Source organism: Lissotriton helveticus, chromosome 10, assembly GCF_964261635.1.
Source record: "Lissotriton helveticus chromosome 10, aLisHel1.1, whole genome shotgun sequence".
In the NCBI taxonomy this organism is placed as follows: Eukaryota; Metazoa; Chordata; class Amphibia; order Caudata; family Salamandridae; genus Lissotriton; species Lissotriton helveticus.
Window position 1 is genome coordinate 68188325 of NC_136071.1, and position 24612 is coordinate 68212936.

At 45.2% G+C, this 24612-nt stretch overlaps 1 protein-coding gene across 4 annotated transcripts; it reads right to left on the minus strand.

Annotated features, from left to right (window-relative positions):
- Positions 1-2428: 2428 nt before the first annotated feature.
- On the minus strand, positions 2429-20222 carry LOC144785889 (metalloproteinase inhibitor 1-like). 4 transcript variants are annotated; one of them, XM_078664759.1, is made up of 6 exons: positions 20130-20222; positions 16936-17081; positions 15868-15941; positions 12118-12232; positions 4570-4691; positions 2429-2961 (listed from the first exon to the last, which is right to left on the minus strand). In XM_078664759.1, exons 2-6 carry the CDS (start codon positions 17060-17062, stop codon positions 2809-2811), a joined length of 591 nt encoding a protein of 196 aa, XP_078520885.1. In that variant the 5' UTR covers positions 17063-17081; positions 20130-20222; the 3' UTR covers positions 2429-2808. The 4 variants fall into 4 exon arrangements, with proteins under 4 accessions (XP_078520885.1, XP_078520883.1, XP_078520882.1 ...); XM_078664757.1 differs by having other exon boundaries at positions 20121-20222; XM_078664756.1 differs by having other exon boundaries at positions 16936-17086; positions 20121-20222.
- Between the last annotated feature and the right edge of the window lie 4390 nt (positions 20223-24612).

Below are 24612 nucleotides of genomic sequence, written 5' to 3' on the forward strand. Positions count from 1 at the left end.
TTCACAGAACTAACTTAAGACCAAATCCTAAACTTACTACTTATCGTATTCACAGAAGTTAGGATTTTGTCTTAAGTTTGTCTTAAGACAGACTTAAGACAGACTTAAGACAAAATCCTAACTTAAGTCTGTCTTACGTCTGTCTTAAGTCTGTCTTAAGACAAACTTAAGACAAAATCCTAACTTCTGGGAATACCAAAAGTAGTAAGTTTAGGATTTTGTCTTAAGTTAGTTCTGTGAATCGGGCCCAATATTTAATTCACTTTCTGGACCTTTAGAAGGACTGTCAGAGGACCGCCTGTCTGCAGCTGTGGCGTGCTGTGTACTCCACAAGACTGCTTTGCTGCACCTGGAAGGACTGCTTTGCTGCACCTGGAAGGACTGCTTTGCTGCCTGGAGTCTGTCTTGAGCCATCGGTGGCGTGGTCTGCTCTTTGATCAAGGACTGCTTTGCTGCCTGGAGTCTGTCTTGAGCCATCAGTGGCGTGGTCTGCTCTTTGATTCCTGTTTCACCATTGGAAGCCAAGACTGCCAGAGTGACTCCAAGGGCTAGTTGGCTGGCGTCCTATTCAGAGCTTCAGTAAAAGAAAAGCCCTTAACCATCTAAGCCTGCACCTGGACCCAGCCTATGTGTGTCAAAGTGGTGCCCAATCCTGGGCCAGATAGTCAAAATCCAAAACTTGGGAATAAAAATATTTAGGCTAAAAACTGCTTTGAAAACCAAAGAGGAGTTCAGAACCATCCTGTTTGTCTATTCACTAAAGATACATAGCCAGTCGGCCTGACTTTGCGGCAGGTCCCACTTCATTCTTCTCCTTGCAGCAAATCCTGTTAAGTCAACCTTCACTAAAGGGTGATCCGGCCTCATGGAACTCTCATCAGCTACAGCATCCAGCCTGATCCCGCTGGAGATTTTGACTTCCACAATAGTGACTAAGTCAAAACGAAGAAATCTTCATTGATATATCGCTCAGCAGCGCCCCGACAATGACACTCTCTTCTCAGACAATATCTGCAACCTTGCCCTGCTGAACTTTACCTTCTCAGAACATTTTTCAGCAAATTTCTTCTAAGTCTAAATGTAAGCCAAAGCCACTTCTTGTGACCAACAGGAGTTCCATCACAGTATGTCATATGTTTTGACTTTGACCCGCTCTCACACAACAAGATGTCTGCAATTGGTGCTCTGATCTTTTAGGTTCTCGTTTTTACCTTAAACTTTAAAAACTCATAACTCTGATTGTGCAGAATAGATTTTTGTCATTTTGTTCAAATTATTTTTTTTCATTTGACTCAATTTTTCTTAATTGATGTTGGATTTTTCTTATGTAATGCTCTGCACATTGCCTCTCAGTTAAGCCTCATTGTTTTTGTGCCAAGCTACCATAGGGTTAGGTGCAGGTCAATGTATGGATTTGTGGTTCACCTTGACAAGGATTGTGCCTGTTGCTTAAGCAGGGTTAACACCTCACTTAACCACTGCCCCAATTTCTCACATGGCTGTATTGGTTTGTTTTGTTAAGTAGATTTGTAGAGAGCGGTGTCGGCCAGGAGAGTATCCTGCCTCTGGTTTAAAATTAACTGAACTGTCTCTTAAATTAATTTAGGTATGATAAAACCTTCATGTGATTTAATGGGGTGTGGTGTATGGCCGCACAAACCCAAACAGTGTCATATGCTGTTAAAATGGAGTGCTTGAGGCTGCGTCGGGAATGAGAAAACTGCACACCTTCATATTTCTTGCTCTTTCAATTGTTGTAGAGGTATTATTTATCACACATGAACGCATTGTAAGAGGGCAATTCAGTCTAGTAAAAAATTACCAAGACAATGGCTTTTGTAAAATACTTAGGGACAGATGTATGAAAGGGTTTTACCATTCTGTGCCTATGGGAGAATGCCTTAGTACATGTGGCTGTTAGGTTCTTAATAGTGATATGGCAGGCTGTTTGCCATCTGACAGGGGGGCAAAGGTGATAACCTCTGCCACCCTGACAGATTAAATGTTATCCATCAAGTTTTATCCAGAAGTCTAGTAAAACAAAATTATATAAATGAATAAAAACCAGTAATGACCTTTATGTCCTGGATGTTTTTTCCCAGGGTGTGAAGTCAAATTTTCTTTTTTTCTGTTTGAGACCACTAGGCTTTTCTTGACAGTCCTGAACAGTAAAGAATACCTCAGAACACCTGTTCAAAATAGGCAGCATGTTCATCTGGGCATTGGTGTAAGGTTTCAGCTAGTGGAGCCAAAGAAGGCTCCACTGATGGAAACATGACAGTCCACCTGACTCTAAGTAGAGTGGGCAGACCGTCAGTTTGGCCAACAGGGTGGTCCACTACCTTTGTGGCGGTCTATCCTGTTTGCCAAACTCTAAATGAGGCTCATCAGTTATATGTTGATTAATTATAATAAGTGACTCTTGTGGTGGTTCCAAAAGATTTATTTTATTGTTTTAATTTTCTGGAGCATTTATGAAGTGTTGACCAGGACCCAAAGCGCTTTATGAAACAAGATACATTGATACAAAGTGAGACTGTGGAGACATGCAATGTGAACTGTGGACAGTAAATGTGTGCAGGTCCTTGAAGGAATAGAAAAGTAGAAAAAAATCTGCAAAGTACAAAGGTATATTACTTAGGGCTTCCTAGAGAGTAGTTCATCCACTTTCTTCTGACTACTTTACTCAGATGTGAGAGCTGTGCTTTGATTCATGATTATTAGTCATCTACAAGATGGATGGTGTAGAAGGGCTTCAACCATCTATGGGTGGTTGAACATCGAGATGGCTTCTCTGGTCAGCTTGTCCTATTCAATGGGCTTCCAGACGCATTCGGTGCCGGTCTTAGGGACGCAGACCTGGCTCTTTGTCTTTTCCTCACCATTGCCGCCTTCATACTGCTCAAGTGTGCATGTCTTTGGCTCTGGTGATGGGCAGGGTTTAGCAAAGCATGGCATGATCTGTTGAAGATATAGAAAACAAAAGTCTGGTCACCAAACAAGCACAATAGTAGCCACCAGCAGTGTTCCAGCTTTAAAATGTACTTTATATCAAAGTGATAAAGAAACTTCAAGCAAAATTAATACCAAAGCAGGCTTTAATTAGAGTATTACAAAATAAATATTTTGTCTCGTAAGAATATGTAACAAAATGTGTCCTCACTACAAAATGACGTTACCAAAAGAGCTGTAGCTGATCTTTAGTACAAGTACCCACAAATCATGGAATCAAGACATGACTTTTGAGATAATTCGCCTAAAGATCCACCTGAAAAAAAGACCTAATTAAGCTCAATAACTAAGACGTGTGCAATGGAGTTCTGGCTCTGAAATCATGTGATTCATTTTCAAAGTGTTAGGAGATCATTTACAGCTGTGAAAAAGTGTTGAAAAGCTTTAGCTCATTTTTGCATGTCTTCCCATTTGTAGATGAGCATTAATTCCATTCTTTCCTATGTCTTCCTGGGCAGTTACCCACTAGATTTGCATTGTGATAATTGCTGGTGGAAAACACTGTGCAGTAGTGTTTATATATCCAATGGATGCAAAAGTCGTAATTTTTTACTCCCAGGTGCAAATGTGCTGCACATTACAGGCGCCCCCCATCACTAATATTATTTCCTCCATGGTGTTTTTTGCAGCCGTAATTTACTCCCAAGTGTAAATAATGGACTAAGAGGCACACTGTTGTGATTAAGACACAGAGGGGCATATTATCAAGGGGGTTTATCTCCGCTTTTTTGGCTTTAAAAGCCAAGAAAGCGGAGATAAAATGATCTCCCTATTACCTAGCTGTCACTAACACCAGTTAGCGACAGCTAGTAGGGGATAGCGACCATCTTGGGCCACGCTTTGCATGTCAGTGAAATTTATCAATAATGACATGCAAAGTGGGCGTGCCAAGATGTTAGCGACTGGAAACAGTCGCTAACATCGCTATCTCCTATTACCAACTTTTGGAGATATTCGCGCTAAGCGTGAATATCTCCAAAAGCTAACACCTGCCCTGAGCAGTACTTAGCCATGTTATCCAATGGGAGGTGGATAACATGGCTAAGAGCATTAGCTCGGTAATGCATGAATATCGCTGACTTTTCAAGTGATGAGGCTTGAACTTTCTGTGGTGATTAATATATTGCAGGAATATTATTCATACCGACATCTAAGCTTTGCTTTCCTCTACTAAAGCAGCATGAGGTGTTACTGTGAGATTTTCTCAGTACTAAAGTATCCTCTGGAAATCATATAGATACTAGACTCCGGTAGCATATACTCTTAGGGAGATTTTGAAAGTCCAGGCACATTCAGCTCCCTATAGAATGGATCCAGAGCCAGGTTCCAGCAATGATTAGAATATTAAAAGATCTTATAGGGAAAAAGTTCTGGCATTATTGGTATTCGAAAAATTGAGGTAAAGAGCTTAGCATTTTATTCACAATATTCTCTTGAGTGTCCTATGTCTTTTGCTACTCCTTTTTTGGCCCCTGGTCCCTCCTCTGGTAAGACTCCATTTTGCTATGCTACTTATTCGGTGGCCGTGATAGGACCCGTGACCAAGGAAACACTTACGTTACAGGTACATCCTTTCTGGTAGGCTCCCTTTACACCCTCTTTTTGCTGGGGAGTCATCGCACTCGAGAGCTTCCTGTAGCTGCAGTCACCCATTCTGAGGACGCCATTGATGATGGAAACTGGTCAGAGAGAGCGGAGAAAAGACAAAAGCTACCATTAGCATTCATTGGAGTAATCACTCTCACTAACAATGTGTCAACAGGTGAGCTGACAGTTTCTTCAATGCATTTAATTGCAAGTGGAATCTAATGTATTAAGACTGCTTCAATGGAAATACCCTGGTACATTGCTTCCATTGGTTAGCACAGGGCTCCTCCACCCGTTGCGAACACTTGACGTTTTCTACATTTGAGCAGTTGAACATCTGGATCCATGGTGCCGCTACCAACATACTGCAGGGACTTGCATGCAGTTGCCGGCCAACAATAGTTGTGAAGAGCAATCCGGTCTATTTGCCACATTAGTAATTCATTTTCCCTCTTGTGAGGACCAATGCAACCTGGGAAAAGGAGTTGAATGAAAGCTGGCTCTACTGCTAAAGGTGTGAAGGAATCTTCACTCCACAAGCATAAAGATACTGGACACACCAACTACAGGACCATGCAGTTGTCTCTAAAAACAGCTCATCTGACAACAGAACTACTTCCTTTCAGTCATCCTGTATTTTATACCTGTTGTCTAAGAAATGCTACTTGGGCTCCAACTTTAGCCTTGGGGATTACATAGTCATGAGTCCAGTTTATGTCTTAATTTAGTCATGTACCAGCGACACCCACTCCCCACCCCCTGCCCTCTCAAACTGTAAAGTACCGGGCCACACTCTCTATAATCTGTCATTCCCCACTGTAATTTCCTCCAAATTTTCAGCAGAAATAGGAACAAGTCCATGGGTATTCTGCAGATCTGCTGATTTCTCTAACCAAACCCTGAGCTCAGGTGAAATTCATGCCAAAGACACACTTTTCGTAAGGGATCATGATGCATTGCATCCCTTGTTGGCTCTTTCTGCAAAGGTTGTGTTTAAAATTACTGGTAACACATTGCCTAACATCAGAGGGAGGAAACCCCTGAGGATTGTCAAGTACAACATCAGTAAGTGAACTGAATCTGTGTTCCCTTCCTAATTCAGAACACTCAGATAAGACAGCCTGTGCAGGTGCCTGAACCAACTCATGGCTCAGAGGAGGAGATCTCATCTGTATTTCAGTGGGGAGCAGGGCTGAGGAAGAAACTCTTAATTATAGATTATGGGTGCATGCAACACTGAAATTTTGATGCCATGATGTGGGAACTCAGAAAATGAAGTGCCATCCTCTGCCAAAATACTAGACCTGGCATGCCTGTGGATTTATTTGGGATTAACTAGGTTTCACTACCAAAGAACGACTGCTTCATCACTTAACACTCTATCCTGGGCTCACAGAAAGGAGATAGTTGGCTCCAGGACTGGTGGCACCAGTCTTCTGCTGATGTGCATCAATCAGTTCATTTGTCAATCAATCAGTTCATTTGTAAAGCGCACTACTCACCCGTAGGGTCTCAAGGCGCTGGGAGGGGGGGGTGCCGCTACTGCTCGAACAGCCAAGTCTTGAGCTTCTTCCTGAAGGAGAGGTGGTCTTGGGTCAGGCGCAGATTGGTGGGAAGTGAGTTCCAGGTCTTGGCGGCCAGGTAGGAGAAGGACCTTCCTCCTGTTGTCTCTCTTCGGATGCGGGGGACGGCGGCGAGGGCGTGGTTGGTTGATCTGAGGAGGCGCTTGGGAGTGTAGAAGTTGATCCGGTTGTTGAGGTAGCTCGGGCCTTGGTCGTGTAGGGCTTTGTGCGCGTGGGTGAGGAGACGGAAGGTGATTCTCTTGTTGACCGGGAGCCAGTGCAGATCTCTCAGGTGTCCGGAGATGTGGCTGCATCGGGGGATGTCGAGGATGAGTCTCGCCGAGGCGTTCTGGATCCGCTGGAGTCTCTTCTGGAGTTTGGCCGTGGTTCCGGCGTAGAGGGCGTTGCCGTAGTCCAGTCGGCTGGTGACGAGGGCTTGGGTGACCGTCTTCCTCGTCTCGGTGGGGATCCACCGGAAGATCTTACGTAGCATGCGCAGGATGTTGAAGCATGACGAGGAGACGGCGTTGACTTGTCTGGTCATGGAGAGGGAGGAGTCCAGGATGAAGCCCAGGTTGCGTGCGTGGTCCGTCGGTTTGGGCGCGGTGCCCAGGGCGGGGGGCCACCAGGAGTCGTCCCAGGCGGAGGGCGTGGAGCCCAGGATGAGGACCTCCGTCTTGTCTGAGTTCAGTTTCAGGCGGCTGGTCGTCATCCATTCGGCCACGTCTCTCATCCCTTCGTGCAGGTTGGCTCTGGCGGTGGCGGGGTCGTTGGTCAGGGAGAGGATCAGCTGGGTGTCGTCGGCGTAGGAGATTATGTTGAGGTTGTGTTGGCGTGCGATGGCCGCGAGGGGGCTCATGTAGATGTTGAAGAGGGTGGGGCTCAGTGAGGATCCTTGTGGGACGCCGCAGATGACTTTGGTGGCCTCTGACTTGTACGGTGGTAGGCGGACTCTTTGTGTTCTTCCGTCGAGGAAGGAGGTGATCCATTCCAGTGCCTTCTCCTGGATTCCGATGTTGCTGAGGCGCTGTACTAGGGTGCGGTGGCAGACAGTGTCGAAAGCCGCGGAGAGGTCCAGGAGGATGAGGGCCGCTGTTTCTCCGTTGTCCATCAGAGTTCGAAGGTCGTCGGTGGCGGCGATGAGGGCGGTCTCGGTGCTGTGGTTCGCTCGGAAGCCGGACTGTGAGGGGTCGAGGGATCCATTCGTCTCGAGGAAGGCGGCCAGCTGTTTGTTGACGGTCTTCTCGATGACTTTGGCCGGGAACGGGAGGAGCGAGATGGGACGGTAGTTCTTGAGGTCGGTGGGGTCTGCTGTGGGTTTCTTGAGGAGAGCGCTGAGTTCGGCGTGCTTCCAGCTCTCAGGGAAGGTGGCGGAGTCGAAGGAGGTGTTGATGATGTCCCGTAGGTGGGGTGCGATGGCAGCGTCGGCTTTGTTGAAGACGTGGTGAGGGCAGGGGTCAGTCGGAGATCCGGAATGGATGGAGTTCATGGTGCGGATGGTGTCTTCGGTGCTGATCGGGGTCCAGGTGCGGAGGGTGGTGGTGGGTGGCGTCGTTGCGGTTGTGGCTTGCGTTGGTTGGTCGTTGAAGCTGTTGTGTATGTCCGTGATCTTGTTGTGGAAGAAGGACGCGAGGGAGTTGCAGAGTTCTTGCGACGGGGTGATGTCATTGTTTCCGGCGTTGGGGTTGGATAGCTCTTTCACGATGTTGAAGAGTTCCTTGCAGTTGTGTGCGTTGTTGTCCAGCCGGTCCTTGTATGCATTTTTCTTGGTGGCGCGGATCAGTTGGTGGTGCTTCCGGGTGGCGAGCTTGAGGGTGGTCATGTTGTCCGTCGTTGGTTCCCTTCTCCAGGCTTTCTCGAGGGCTCGGCAGTTCTTCTTGGAGCTCTTGAGTTCGTCGGTGAACCATGGTGTTTTCCTGCTGCAGGATCTGCTGGGTGGGGTTCTCAGAGGGGCGAGTTCGTCCGCGCAGTCGTTGATCCATTTCGTGAGGTTGTCGGCGGCCTGGCTGGGGTTCGCTGAGTTGGCGGGAGGGTGCTGGCTCAGGGAAGCGGTGAGCTGGTCGGCTGTGATCTTGTTCCAGCATCTTCGAGCAACCTGTTGCTGGTGGTGGTGGATCGTCGTTCTTTTGAAGGTGAAGTGGACGCAGCTGTGGTCCGTCCAGTGGAGTTCTGTGGCGTGGCTGAAGGTGACGTCTTTGCTGGATGAGAAGACGGCGTCGAGTGTGTGTCCGGCGAGGTGGGTGGGGGTGGTCACCAGTTGCTTGAGTCCGAGGTTGTCGAGGTTGTCGAGCAGGCTGATGGTGTTGCGGTCGTTGTTGTTCTCCAGGTGGAAGTTGAGGTCCCCCAGGAGGATGTAGTCGGCGGAGGGGAGAGCGTGCGGGCTGACGAAGTCGGCGATGTCCTCGCTGAATCGTGTGCGTGGTCCCGGGGGTCGGTAGATCAGGGTGCCTCTGAGGGTGGTGGTCGGGTTGGTGTGGATCTGGAAGTGCAGGTGTTCAGCGGTGGTGAGGGTGTCATCGGTGTTGGTAGTGATGCGGATGGTGTCTCTGTGGATGATGGCGATGCCTCCTCCGGTCTGGTTGTCGCGGTCCTTCCGGGTGATCTTGTAGCCCTCTGGGATGGCGATGGCGATGTCTGGGGCTGAGGAGGCGTTCATCCAGGTCTCGGTGATGAAGGCAACGTCGGGGACGGTGGTGTCGAGCAGGTTCCAGAGTTCTACGGCGTGTCTGTGGACGGAGCGGGTGTTGAGCAGGATACACTTGAGGTGGGTGCTGCTGGAGTTCGGCTTGGCGGGTGCAGGGAAGGTCCGGATGCAGGTGAACTTGCAGGCGTGGCAGCTGAAGGGTCCGTGGGTGTGCTTCGGGGCGGCTCGGTGACATCCTGGGATGCGGCCGGTGTTGAGTGCGTTGAGGTCGGCGGCGCTGTAGGTTCGTCGGGTCGGCTTCCGTCGGTGGGGGCCAGGGGTCCTGGCGCTGGTCGCGGTCCGGTCGCGGACGGGCGCAGACGGGCTTACCTTTGGCGCGCCTTCGGCGCACAATCGGCGCGCCCGCTGCGCGTGACCGCTGCGCGTTCGCACGGTCGCCATTTAAGGCGAAGTGCGCGGGTGGGCGGGGCAGCTGGGAGGCGGGAGCGGGGAGGGATACAGAAGAGAAGAAAGGGGCGGGGCCAAGCGGCGGTGGCGGGAAGGGAGGGTGGAGGGCGGCGGAAAACACGAAGGAATCACAAAACAGGCGCAAATCAGCAACAAAACAAGGGGTGTGAGGGGGAAAGATACCAGGAACACGGAGAAGACTTAGACAAGCACAACTGTTGGACAAAACAGGCAAATGCGGAGGAAAAAAAAAGGAGATGCACGGTGTTTTCAGGAGATCCACTAAATGGGGTTTAGGGATTGCAAGATGTTTGAATGTCAGTAGGAAACTTTCCTCCAGTAGCTGGTATGTATAATTTGTCCTGAGGAAGAGGATGCTATCCTCCGAGGAAGAATTCCAGTGGCTTTGTTAAAACTGGGATTTTGTACTATTGGGAAAATGAAAGCCGAGTTGAGGGAACACTCTTAAAACTGTGGGGGTTAACAGGAGCCTAAACTACCAGCCCTGGACATGGGAGGACTCTTGTTCAAGAAGGCAGTACTGCAGAACTTGGGATAAAACTATAGACGTGCTACTCCTGGAAGACTGGGTCAACCTATCAAACCTCCCAGAAAGAAATGCCACTTCGGCAGCTTCAAATTGAATTTTTCCTTTTTCTAATATTTTCTGGTGGGAATCATCTGCTTCTGGGCCTCTTGCCAAATAGCTGTTTTTGCAGAGCGCTTTCATTTGAAAGCTTACCACGCTTAAAAAGTATGACCAAGTTTAATGGTAAAAAATTCCAATGGGACCTCCCGCCAGCTTCTTCCTGACTCTGTACTGGGTCAGTCACAGTGGGTGTCATTTTTTCAAAATATTCTTCATTTCCAATTTGATAAAGTTGAGGGACTTTTTTCTATGCTTTCTTTGTAGTACTTTTTGCAATTTTTTTATAAATTACATCCAATTCTCTGTATGTTGTGACTTTTTAAAAATGTGTTGTTGGTATTTTTATCTAAAGTGGTTTAGGTCTCCTAAGTTCTCTATTGATGGTATCAGCATTAGGCACATTTCCGTAAATGTACCAGGTATTAGGAATGCATTTTCTCTGGAGAAGCCATTTTCTTCCAATCTACCAAGGGTGAGGATTCTGGTGTTTCTCAGAGAAACCAGTTTGAATTTGTGGGTCAACGTGTTTGGTCCTAGTAGAATCCTAGTCACACCACAAGTCAAGATTTCAGTCTTTACCCTCTAGCTTAGCACTGTATTGTTTCCTTGTGGCTGGGAAGGACATGGTTAGAGCATTCTACAGCAGTGGCGGCTCGCATACGGCGTGCTGTGGGGCGGTAAGGCGGGAGAGGGGCAGGGTGGGGGGTAGTAAACTCGGACATACGACGGAAGGGGGGAAAGTTAAATTACTTTCCTCCGTTCCATCGTATGTCTGAGTTTACTACCCACCACCCTGCCCCTCCCCTGCCCCGCCCCACCAACCCGCAGCACGCCTTAAGCGAACCGCCACTGTGTACAGTATAAGCAAGGACTAGAAATGCAACAACACCTTTCCCTTTGCAATAGAAGAGTTTTCTTACACACTTTAGGTGGAGGAACACATTGGTACCCATGTAAATGATGCTTTTACATGAATATTGAGCCAAAAATAGCCTTTGTTGTGAATATAGGGCTTTCTGAATTTCGGACCACGAATGCGGAATTTAAAGCAGAGATTTCAGCTTGTGCATCTTTGCAAGTATTAGAGCACTTGCCATTTAATCCAGGCAGGGACTGAAAAGAGGGCGGTTTCCTTTGTCCAATTCTGTGAGTTTTCTGAAACTAATCTTCTCAAGTTCTGACATGTAGCTGCATATCACTAAGACATTTACAATGCAATCATTTTAGTATAGCTGCGGCTAGAGGCTAGTTATATTTATTTAGCTGCATCGACATTAAGCTGGAATTATCTGAATTATTGATGCATATGAGACAACTCTTAGACCTCATGCCCACTAGACTAAAGAACTGGGGGGCATATTATCGACAAATAGCGATATTTATCGCTATCTAGGCTTAGCGGCAATTTTTTTATCGCCGCGCATCACTGGAGTTTATTGCTGAGATAACGTGCTATTAGCAACGTTTATCTCAAAAGCGATAAAATTCCAGGCGATAGCGGCTAAATCCGTGAATATCGCTGAGAATACAGCGATATTCACGCATTATCGCTAACAGGGTCTTAGCCATTATATCCACCTCCCATTGGATATAATGGCTAAGAACTGGTCTGAGCAGGTGTTCGTTTTTGGAGATATTCGCGCTTAGCACGATTATTTCCAACGCTACGCCTGTGTTGGTAATAGGCGATAGCGAGGTTAGCGACTGCTTACAGTCGCTAACAGGTTGGGAACGCCCACTTTGCATGTCATTATCGATAAATATCTTTGACATGCAAAGCGGGCCCCAAATCGCTCGCTATCGCCTACAAGCTGTCGCTAACAGCAGTTGGCAACAACTTGCTAATACTTACGGCCGCTAATGCGGCGCTAATTCTCTATCGCCACCCTTGAAAATATGCCCCTATATTGCAGCTAAGAACCCTTGTGTCTCCAAATCATGTTTTTGAAGTCTTGGATGTCATTCATTCTGCTAATAACACTTTAGTAAGCGCTGTTACACATATGTTATTATTTGTACTAGAAAACCTTTGTGCAAGTTGGATGAAAGTGAGAGGTGTGCGGTCAGGGGTGCGCAGGGGTGTACAAGATGGGTGCAGAGGTTTCAGAGTGGCTTCTGGGGAACAGACCTATAGACTAGTTGCAGAAAGTTGAAATCTTCCCTCTTAAAAACTGCTTAATGCAGCATTCCTCAGCACCACACCAGAGATGTCTGACCTGTGACCACGTACGGAACGTTGAACCCATTGGGATCGTGATGGTATTCGCAGCTGGTCGCGCTCATCGAATCGATGAACGTATGTGACTTCAATGCTGCATCGCCTTTCAGTACCTAGCATAAGAGGTGAATAATAAAGTTGAGGTCATCTGCACATTAACTGTATACATTAACACATTATTTGCAGACAATAAAGTCATAATTTTCTTTTGCCCAGTTTTAATGACCTTTATTTTAATTATTGAGACATATGCGTTGTTGCAGTGGTCTGAGGGCAAAAGTAGTAGAACAGGCAGCAACACTGACTCATTCCTCTGGACACCTCAACATGTTGTAATATAATTTCTTAAACCCTTGCCCAGGCTACAGAGGCTTACTAGTCAACCACTTACCATCTCCAAATCTCTCCCCCAGTACTCACACCTCCAAAGTGCCCCTTCTACGAATCTCCTGTCCACCTGATTCAATTCCTTTTTTGCATCTTGCACAGAAACCATAAAAGCACACACATTAAATACAAATAAGAACCTGCTGGGATAAAACATGTGCCGATAAAAAAAGTAACCGAGAAAGTGAATAGAGGACAAGGCACAAAGAACACCAGTCTCACACAGGCAAATCCAGAAAAGTAAAAATAGCTGAATAAAAAACGTCTAAACTTAACCAGTATACACAATTAATGAACAAGTAAAATGTGCAAAGCATGCTAAAGTGCGTCATACCATAGATGGGGGTGTTAAACCGCGCTGATTAATCACAACTAGACCTGTGGCATTATCAGTAATTGACCACCTCTTATAAGTCTTTGAACCTGGCACTCTGCTATTTAAAGGAAGTTTGAGGCATATTAACAAGGGATATATCTCCGCTTTTTTGGCTTTAAAAGTGAAGATAAAATTATCTCCCTATCAACTACAGGGTGCTAACACGCAAAATCGCATGTTAGCACCCTTTTCTCCATGCTTCCCTTTGCATCTCTAATGAGACACAAAGGGGGCATTCCAGAGCAAAATAATAGGAGAAATGTCGCTAAGCGACATTCATCCTATTATCAAGCTTCACGCTAAATCTCAAAAGGCAGCGCTAACCACGGTTAACGCTGCTTTTTAAAGTCTGCTAATTTTCAGACTTAGGTATGCCTGTAATGGGAGTTGGATTATGTGACTGCAACCACAGTCACTATCACCAAGTTTATCGCAGTTTTTCATTAAATATCGCTGGAAATCCAGCGTTATTCAGTGTAAAACGGCGATATTCCTGCTATCCCTGTTTTTTTTATCACCATGGCGCTCAGTGTAGATAATACTGCGCTACCATGGTGACTATCTCCAGGGATAGCCGGCAATATATTTTTTAACGCTAACAGCGATCAGCGATAATTTTCGCTGCCGCTTGTTAATATGCCCCTTTGTCTTTCATTTACGATTTTTATCTTTGAAGGCACAATGCTCTGCTAAATGCAGTGTACACACTCAGCAGTTGTATGATGTTCTGGGAACGTTTCTATCCTCTGATTAGTTTTGCAAGGCATTGAGGCCTGTTACTGGTGAGTCAGAAGTATAGTAAATCTGCCTCATTGTGCCTAAAAGCACAAAACAGTGCTACACCAACTTCAAGATGGTTGTCCTGTTCCTTTGCAAGGTGTTACTGATTGCAGGATGCTTTTTAGGCATTTGCATGATAAAGTTTGCATTTCCATGACCTATATTTTTAAACAAATAGTCATGCTTAACAAAAAGAAAGCGTTGGGCTGGATATGTGTGGTACTGTTGGATGTATGACGTTACAACGCATACTTTTACAACGCATACCTTTACAACGCATTTTTTACAACGCAACGTCCATTACAACGCATTCCATTACACATACTGCCTTTACAACACATACCATTACAACGCATACCATTACATTGCATGTATGATAAGTATTAGATAAGTATTAGATAGTGTAGGGGTAAAAATGACTATTCTAACTCCAGGGGGGTGCAACAGTAGGGTAAGTGTTGGATAGTGTAGAGGTAAAATTTACTATTCTAACTCCAGGGGGTGCAACAGTAGGGTAAGTGTTGGATAGTGTAGAGGTAAAATGTACTATTCTAACTCCAGGGGGTGCAACACTAGGGTAAGTGTTGGCTAGTGTAGGGGTAAAAATTACTATTCTATCTCCAGGGGGTGCAACAGTAAGATAAGTGGTGGATAGTGTAATGGTATGCGTTGTAATGGTGTGCATTGTAAGGACTGTATTGTAATGACATGAGTTGTAATTGTATTTGTTGTAGTGTCATGCGTGGTAATGGTTGCGTTGTAATGACATGTGTTGTAAGGGATGTTGCGCTGTAATGACTGCGTTGCAATGGTAGTGTGATGTAAAAGTTGCATTGTAAAGGTTGTTTCCCGGGACATGAACCCACATTAATATAATCTACCCCAAAGAAACTGGAGTGAATGTATGGTACGGTCACAAGGCTAATCCCAATAATTATGAACTGACCACTATCCTTGGGTTCCGGAGCAGAGTTCTGCCCAGCCTACAGCATTTCAACAACATGGCAGGGGTGGTAAGCGCTATAAATGCATTTACAATTACAAAACTTGTAGAGCATGTTGTGTATATTCTGGACTAGTCTACAAAAGATAAGAAGAAGAATCCTAAACCACAAAATTAATGTCATTTTCGAAGGAAGAATATGTCTTTATAGATTTTAGCAAGAAAATACTCATGCTTCAAAATGATACACTTGCTACTCGAAGAGATTTAATTCAGATGCACTAATTGCTGCATTTTTTCAGACCATTCCATTATTAAGATTGAAATAGAACTATGTAGAATTTGTTCTCCCATTGCCAGAGGGTTATTTGAGGGAAGATTACTACAGGGTCAGGAGTGGGTGGGTCTATGTGTATTTTTAGTAAGGATCCTTTCCTATTATATTTTGGAGCAACAGGTTTACCTATTCTATCATTTAAACCGACCTTGCAGGGTGAATTATCACTCATATTGCTGAGAAAAAGAAGAACATTTACATTAACTTTACCAATTCCAATTAGCTTTGGTCAGTCACTGTGAGTGACTGTATTTGTCATTGTCACTCTCTCACATTTGTGTGTACATTCACCTTTAAGAAATGCGTTTCAGTGTTAGTGCTGGCGGGCCAATACTTCAGTTTGCCAATGTTTATTTCATATCCATTTTTTTGCCATACTTTGAATTCCGTTGTCATCTTGTGTGTTTAAATTATGCCTTCACCTTACAGTAATTCAAAACCATTAACATATTTACTCTAAACCAATAAGAACCACCTCTGACATTCATTAAAGCTCTTATTTTTTTTAATTTCTGATTTGTATAAAATGCATTTCCCTGCCATGTCTTTTAATCTCTTTGAATTGCTCTGCCATAAGCTTGTAATACAAAATGTAAAAAACACAAGTAACCATTGCAACTGCTTGCCAACCAACTACAGGGCGTCTTTCTACTAACTGTAAGATGTTTAGTCAGATATATTCTTCAAATTCATCCAAGTGGAAGATCAGTGAAGAAGTTCAGTTGGAAGCTAACAGTGGTGTTTGGGTTTGTGATCATCCGGGTGGGTGGTACTGGTCCCCGGCTCAATGAACAGGGAAATGGTCTGAGATGTAAACGTTGCATTTCTTTTGTTATCCCTCTCCTAATGAAAGCCGTACAGTCAAAATAATGCCAATGCCCTTCCCTCAAGCTGTGAATGATGAGAAACAGAAAAAACATATTACCGTGTCGATTAGAACGTTATAGCCCTTCGTCCCATCTGGCTTCTGTAGGGGGCCCAAGAATTTAACTTCTAGAACTGTCAGACAAAAAAAGAGACAATCAGCAGCAAATGACCATCAATTAATCTATTAAGTAAGGAAGTATTACCATCCCAAGGAAGATGTATATTACTACCTGAAAGACTAAGGAAAAAAGATGGCAATTTCATCTAGCTTTGTGGCTTTGTTCCATACTGGCTTTGGGAAGAACCACTAGAACCTGGCCTGATTGTATGCAAGTGCAGGAGGGGTTCTTTTAAAGGGGCAAAGAGTCCTCTTTATCCAGTCCTGCATCTTAAACAATCACCGAAATAAGCATTCTAGAATGTCATCTTGTGTGATGATGTCATCTTGGGTTTTGAGATGTATTGTGACATGGTTCACTGGATGGCCAGCTTTCAGATTCTCTACCCTTGATCATATAACATTTGAATACACTGGAAGACGATAGTATGCAACATACATGCTTCTCAAAAATAATTTTGGTAGGAGATGTGTTTTCAAATAGATCCTGGAAGACTAGGGGGCATATTATCAAGGGGGTTTTAAAAGCCAAGAAAGCGGAGATAGAATTATCTCCCTATCACCTAGCTGTCGCTAACACCAGTTAGCGACAGCTAGTAGGAGATAGCGACCATCTTGGGCCCCACTTTGCATGTCAGTGATATTTATCACTAATGACATGCAAAGTGGGCGTGCCAAGATGTTAGCGACTGGAAACAGTCTATAAATCCCTGACTGATTGATTGAATGATTGATTTATTGATTGATTGATTGATTACATGCCAGCCACTCAGAAAGATGATTGAGAGCCTATGCTCCAGTGGAGGGACAAACACAAGATTGACAAGCTTCAATACGAGAAACCATCAAATAAGAATTAAGCAAATATGAGTGGCACTAAAGCTAACCAGTGGCATGCAATGAGCAAACAGAAGCATATTAAATATTTAATTTTAGTAAAATCAAAAGCAACAATTTCTTAAAAAACAGAAATAAAGATTATCATTTTCTTTTCTTTTTTCAACTTACCGTTAGTATCTGGATAGCAGTAACTGTTCTGTAAAACTGATGGTAAACATGAGCAAGCGTCAACAGGGCTATTGATCTCCAGAATCAGAAGTCCCGCCACAAGGAAGATACACTTCCTGAAGGTCATGGTTGTACCTCTGGTGTGTCTGTTCTAACGGAGACAGGAAAACAGGAGAGCAACATTGTAAATCTTGAACTGTTGAGGTTGGGTAGAGGTGGCAAGGTAGCACCTTTCACTGCACTGTCACAGAAATACCTAACATTCTTGTGAATATTTTAAATGTCCTAATGTTCTAGGGGGCGATTCACAGAACTAACTTAAGAGAAAATCCTTAACTTACTACTTTTGGTATTCACAGAAGTTAGGATTTTGTCTTAAGTTTGTATTAAGACACACTTAAGACAGACTTAAGACAAAATCCTAACTTAAATCTGTCTTAAGTCTGTCTTAAGTTTGTCTTAAGACAAACTTAAGACAAAATCCTAACTTCTGTGAATACCAAAAGTAGTAAGTTTAGGATTTTGTCTTAAGTTAGTTCTGTGAATCGGCCCCTAAGTGAGATGTGCAGGGACAACTAATGTAACTTAGTGAGCCTTTGATGTCCTTGAGAGTGGTCATTTTTGTTTACAGCTGTTTATAATGACTTTAGGCTGCACAGGCTAAAGTAGAACTTCAGGGACAGCATACAGTTCAGAGGGGGGAGACTTGGAGGTATGCAGCTTGATTCTGAAAACTGCTGAGAGGTTGGAGGCCCTAATTCATGAATCTGCGGCCAGTTGTTTGCAGCAAGGGTGATTAAGTCCATTGCAAATATTCAGCTGAAGTTTCAAAGTCAACAGATCCTAATTTTTTAAGGGGACCTGGGGGTAGGAAGAAGGGCCAGGTAGCGAGTACTGACTGTGCACTCTCATTTGCAGCTTGGCCATCCATACGTAACAAAGCATTGCATGCACCCGGTGTCCAGTTCTGGTGAGGAGGGCTGCTGACACCTCCGGGTGTACCCCAACATCCACTTCACACCTTAGAACAGCACTGACATGTAAAGGTCTTTAGGGTCCCATATTTGCCAAAGATTAGATTTAGTCTCATGTCTATATATTGATGGATGCCCTGCAATCTGCACCTGCAACCATACCCTGGATTGATAAAGAGGTCGGGGTCACATACATGTACTGAATCTTCCACACAGTATAGTGAAATAATAAAGACACACACTTCCTTGTCCTAAATGTAGAAGACATTTTGCATGAAGTTACGTAATAATATACTACACAGAATTGCATATGTGTAGCAGCCACTTGTTAGAAAGATAACATAACATATGCATTTGTAAAGCGCACGTTCACCCAGAGGTCTCTTGGCACTGAAAAACAGGTGTTCATTGTTACCAAACTCAATAGTACTCATTTTATCGAGCTCAGATGGATGAAAGGCTGAGTGGACCCGCCGGGATTTGAACCTGTGACCATGAGGTCAAACACAGGTCCCTGCAAGGATGCATTAGTCCACTGAGCCACCTGACCCGGAGAAAGATACTCTTTTTTACTGATACCTAATGTTATAAATAAAAGTCTTCCTCACTTTCCATGCCCATGTGTTATAGAGGAGAACTCTTAGGCAAACAGATGTATTAATAACAGGTTGGCATACACATCAGCGTCCTATACACACCCACTGTTTGCATATGAGTATGCGAAGGGTGAAGACGAAACCCAGCTGCAATAAAGGTTCCAGAGTCATCATCTGGTGTCCCAGCTTTCCCTCTGCAGGAACTAATGTTGCGTCAGAGCTGGCGCCGGCCTCATTCTCATACCTTGATAGGGGCAGGGTCCTTGTGCCGAGAAATACCCACGAGGCTCTTTTGACCCCCCACCCCACCCCCGCCCCCCATCTTCCCCCAAAAATATTATAATCTTGCGTAGGCTGGGTTTTGTTACAGCCCTTAATGGACTTTGGCAGATTGGGAAAACCACTATTTAAAACAGTTTTCAGCTTGTTTTCCTTGCTAACTTGTGAATCGGCTCCTCACTGGGGGACCGTGTGATGGAAGTCAATATCGTGTGCCACATGGTGGCATCATGTGTGTTGGCAGGTATGCATGCACATTCTGCCAAGCCCTGAATATTTCCACTGCCATACCTTAACCCACACACTTCCGCACCTTCTCTTCATAGGCAGGGACACTAGAATTATGCAGCAGAGGAGGACCAAATTATGCGGCAGGGTTAAAAAAATGATGCAACAAGAAATAGCTAATTATGCAACATAATGCAGCACATTTTGTGGTAGTATTATTTGATTATTTATTCATTTTTATACCTGGTATTAGTGTCTAGGAAAAAAGTTCCCCATATTTGTACAAATTTAACAGCCAAATACTGCAATCAGTTAATTAAATATGACCAGCCAAACTTTGCCAAAAACATTCCACGGTGCAGAAACCCAACTCTCCATATTTTTGGTAAATTTTGTATCTTTTTGCATTAGAAACAAACATATTTTAGGTACATTTTGCAGATAATGCAGCCGATGATGGATTACGTGGCAAATGTGGAAAACATATAATCATGCGAAAATCTCTGCAACTCCACTGGCCCTGCAAAGGTCTCAATAAGGGTCTGATTGTGAGTTCTCTGGAGGCAACACAGGACTTCAGGGTGATGGAGAACATTGCCTCCCCACCCTGATGAACTGCCTTCTGCCAAATTTAGAGATCAATGCTGTCCCTGCAGTCATTACTGTGCCTTGAAGGGAAGCACCATTGTGACGGTTAATTTTAGTGAATATGGGGGCATATTATCAAGAACGGCGTTAAAATGATCGCCGCTTTAGCAGCAGGAAACTGCCGCTAAAGCGACGATAATGGGCTTGATAATATGCCTTTGAGAATTCCAATGGAAGCCCAGGTTGACACCAGAACATGGGCTTCTATTTGAATTCTCAAGGGCATATTATCAAGCCCATTATCACTGCTTTAAGCGTTTAAAGCGTCGATAATTTTAACGCCGTTCTTGATAATATGCATAGTGTTTGCAAGACAGCCGTCAAAGCACTTCCAGAAAACTACCTGGCCAATTTGATAGCTGTCCTTGCTTCAATCAAGACTTTTTGCTGTCTTTCTAGTCAATTAAGCCAAAGTAAAGTCCATTACTACAGTATTAATGTTAAAAATATATATACAGACCTTCCCCACCTGTTACTTCAAGCTCGGGTCAACTGCTTCAAAGTCTGATGGTGCAAAAGCTTCGCGCGCTTTCAGGAGTTGACTGGATTTTGGATGAGCCTGTATGCCTTTTATAAGACAATCAGCATTGAGCAATCAGGCTAGGCGTTTTCCAGTGGGAGAGGCTGTCTGGAAGCACCTGGCAGAGATCAACCTGCTGCTCCTCCTATATGACGCATATCCAATATAAACTATGGAAAAGGTCAGGAAAACAGCAAGGGACAGGAGGTTGGAGAGACCTTCCCAATAAAGAGATATAAAAGACAATAACAACAAAGGAAAACAGTCAAATAAACTATGACAAATAAAATGGAACATACATAAAAAGTGAAGGTCGAATTGGAAAAATACTGAAGGTAAAATTAAACAAGCATTGTCAAAGTAAGTAGGTTTTCACAGTTTTTTTTCTAAACATGATTTTATTGCATTTTTCTCAACAATTAATCTGTCATAAAGGTGCATAGCTGTAGCCACATTGGATATGAGAATAAAAAAAGGTAAGGCAGCAGATTATGACAGAACATACATCAAACAGAAAACAACATAACCTCAGCCTGTGCTGTCAAATAGGGCATCTCATCAATGACAATGACCAAAAAATAACTAGACAGGGCATAAGTAGCGAGCAAACCAATGCCAGCCAGGAAAATCATTATAGAATCTGCATTTTTAATCTATGCCTGAGCGCCTTTGATTGCTACCTGTCCGATCACCGAGTCGCTGGCACCCAGTAGGAATAAAACATGGAGAACGATCAAATAAAAAAGGCCAGAATCTTTCACGTCCACCCCTCTCCAGCTGTGAGGAGCAACAATGTCCCCGCCATTTGTCCCGCAGACCCCCAGTTTACGCATACATATAACAATTCCAAGATTGCCACATCCAGTGCCATGTAAGAAAATATTAATGAACTACCTCAGTCAGGAATCTCAGGGTTAAGTAATAAATAAGTACGAAGGGGCTGCCGTATAGTCTTAGGCCTAGAGGTGTGTGGGAGGGTGGGGGGGTGTAGCAACAAAGCATAGGTATCACTAGTCATATCACAATAAATTAAATCTCTCAACCAAGCCTTGACCACCGGAGCTGTGGCAGTGGCCCAGGGGCCGATTCACAGAACTAACTTAAGACAAAATCCTAAACTTACTACTTTTGGTATTCACAGAAGTTAGGATTTTGTCTTAAGTTTGCCTTAAGACAGACTTAAGACAGACTTGAGTTAGGATTTTGTCTTAAGTCTGTCTTAAGACAAACTTAAGACAAAATCCTAACTTCTGTGAACACCAAAAGTAGTAAGTTTAGGATTTTGTCTTAAGTTAGTTCTGTGAATCGGGCCCTCAGTTTCTGGATACCTGTCTTTTTGCAAGGAAGAAGGCAATGGCAGTGAAGCGGTGTATTCCAGTGGCCTAGGGTTGGACATATCCCAACAACGCCGGTAACGGCGAAGGGGCCAGGTTGGATTCGGTCATGGAAGTGAGGTAGCTGAATACTTCCACCCAGAAGGTCTGAACCTTCGGGCAGTGCCATGTCAAATGCATAAAATCTGCATTATCTCTTAAACATCTGAGGCAACTATGGAGTCTGGAAGGGTCCATCCTACCAAGGCATGCAGGTGTAATATAGGCCCTTGCATGTACTTAAAATGCAGGAGTTTATGTCTATAGTTATTAGAAACATAGCATGTCTGTTCACAGCAAAAAGTCCAAATCTTATCGGTCACGGGTTGGCCCAGATCTCGCTCCCATGCTGCGTGAGCCTTCCCCCCCCCCCACAGGTGGGGAGTGTCTGCATTAGTCAATACAGACAGGAGACTAAATGTGAATTATCAACCGATGTAATCATAAGTGAAAGTGGGAGAAACTCTGTTCAGTAATTGAGGAGTCTGTTGCAGCTTATGTAGAAACCTGTGTTGTTTGTAAAAAAAAAAAAACTATCCAGAGAGGATATCGCACAACCCTCTGACAGGCTAGCTACAGCCCATAGTTTGGCATCTCGAAAAAGATAGCCCACTATGTGCAGCTGACACCGGGATAGTGCCTGCTTAGTCAGGGCTTCACGAGTGGGAGGGATCATTGGGTTGTCTTGTAACGGCAAGTGCGGGGAGTATATAGAGCACCCTCCGCCATATATCAGCGTAATTTTCCCAAGCCCAGGCCATGGTGTGTATCGTGCAAATTTCAGATGGGGGACCGTGAAAGTCCCTGTGTGCAGGGCCGGACTGAGAACCAAAACCGGCCCTGGCAAAGTGCTCGGCCAGCCCCCTGGGGGTGCGACCTAGCTCTTTGCCAGGGCCGGTTTTCGGCCGATTTTGTTACAGGGCCGATTTTGCAGCTATGCTGAAAAAACGGCCCTGTAACAAAAACGGCCCCCAGGGCCCAAAACCGGTCCCCACGCTTGCGGCGCACCGGGGGATTTGTAGAAGGTTAGGTTGCACCTAAATGAAGACCAGGAGTCGAGTATTCTGGGAGGATTAGTGCTTTATTAATTACAATTAATCAGGGGGAAAGAGCGCCGGGCATCCGCTGTGATTCGCGCTCTGCCGGGCTCTAATGCGCGCGAACCGCCGTTCGCGCATGCGCAATGCTTGCAGGAGCGCCGGTGCGTGTTACGTCACACGCACCGGCTGCAGCGTCTAGAACGCTAACACCACATATCTCCCTTTTTTCCTACAAGGAAACAAGACAGGTCAATGTTCATTGTTCAATTATTCAAAGTCTCTGAGGTGCGAGGGTCTGACCACCAATCTCCCAGCGCGCGTGCGTCTTACCGGAGTGGAGGTTCTTGAGTAGCTCTGGGACGGGGCTTTCCACCTTTCCTCCCACTTGCTCCTGTCCTGCTCTCCCAGGCGTTGCTTCTGCCCTCGTTGATGTTTCCCTCACACTGGCCTCGACTGGGTCTCCCCTGTCCATGCTTACATCTTCAGTTGCTATGCTTTCTTCCACTGGCTCTTTTTCTTCATTTCCTCCATCTTGTTCCTGACCGGGTATGTTGGTGCTTTTCTCCTCCGGTCACTTCACTATCTTGTTGACTTTGGCCATGCGATCTTGGGACCACACTTTGCCGTCACTAAGGAGTGCTGCTCTGCTTTCCTCGACTTGTAGGGGTGGGCTGTATTTACTCTCGCCCTTCTTCTTCAGTACAGCTTGTTTTACTCTCACCCACTCCCCTTTTTCTAACGAAGAGTTTTGTACTTTCTTCCTTTGATTGTAGTGGTCAGTGTACACCCTCTGTGCTCTTTGCAGGTTGTGTTGGACTACAGCAGGCGACCACTTGCTGGTGATCGTTTTTTCTCTCCACGTCACATTGTCCTTCGTGAACGGGTGCCTGCCTCTGAGAATCTGAAAGGGACTGTACCCTGTCGTGGTGGGGATAATTCTATACGCGCACAGCATTCTTTGAATCTCTGTTTCCCAGTCTTTACCCTGCATTATGGCGGCTTGAATTGATCCCATCAGCACGCGATTGAATCTTTCCACTTGCCCATTGCTGGCAGGATGATACACTGACGTGTGTTTGGACTTGATTCCATTCCTCTCCATGTATCTTTGCCATTTCTCTGACGTGAACTGTGGACCATTGTCCGTCAGGATGGTCCTTGGGATACCTTCCCTCAGAAACACAGAGGTGAGGAATTTGATTACAACCTCCGAATCCATTTCTTCTTGCACTTGTACCTCAGGCCACTTGGAATACTTGTCCACCAGCACACACAAGTACTTTTCTATCCCTTGCCCGTCTAATATCGGCCCCAGGATGTCGACAGCTACATCTTCCCATGGGTCACAGGGTTGTTCGAAACTGCCCAAAGCTGGTCTTAATGGCTTGAGTACCTTGTCAGATTCCTGGCATTGGATGCAGTCCCTGACATGTCTCTCGATTGTGATGTCCATCCCAGGCCACCAGTACATCTGCTTCACCCTTGACTTAGTCTTCACTATGCCGAGGTGACCTTCGTGCAGTTGGTTCAACAATGTGGGGATCAGCTCCCGTGGGGGTATTACCCTGTCTCCTCGGTACAGAAATGTTCCTGAGTCACTTATGGATAACTCCTCCCTCACTTCATACAGTTTCTTGAGTTCCTCCTTCAGCCTTTTTTTATCTGGCCACCCATTTACTAAGTGTCTCTTTGTCTCTTCCAAGGTTTCGTCTTTTCCATATGCTTGTGCCCAGTCTTGCATACTGATCGCTTACTGCCACCATTTCTTCGTTCTCTTTCGCAGGCGTGGGTGCGTCCTCCATGGCCGACGCTCTGCTAAGGTAGTCTGCCACTTTGTTGCGCGTACCTTGGATGTACTCAACGTCATACGTGTACTCCAGTAGCTTGAGCGTCATCTTGGCAATCCGCGGGGTGGCCGTGGCATGACCACTTGAGGTTAGTACCTTGACTAGTGGCTTATGGTCGGTTTGCAGGCGGAACCTCGTGCTCCACAGAAACTGCCGGAACTTTCCCATGGCC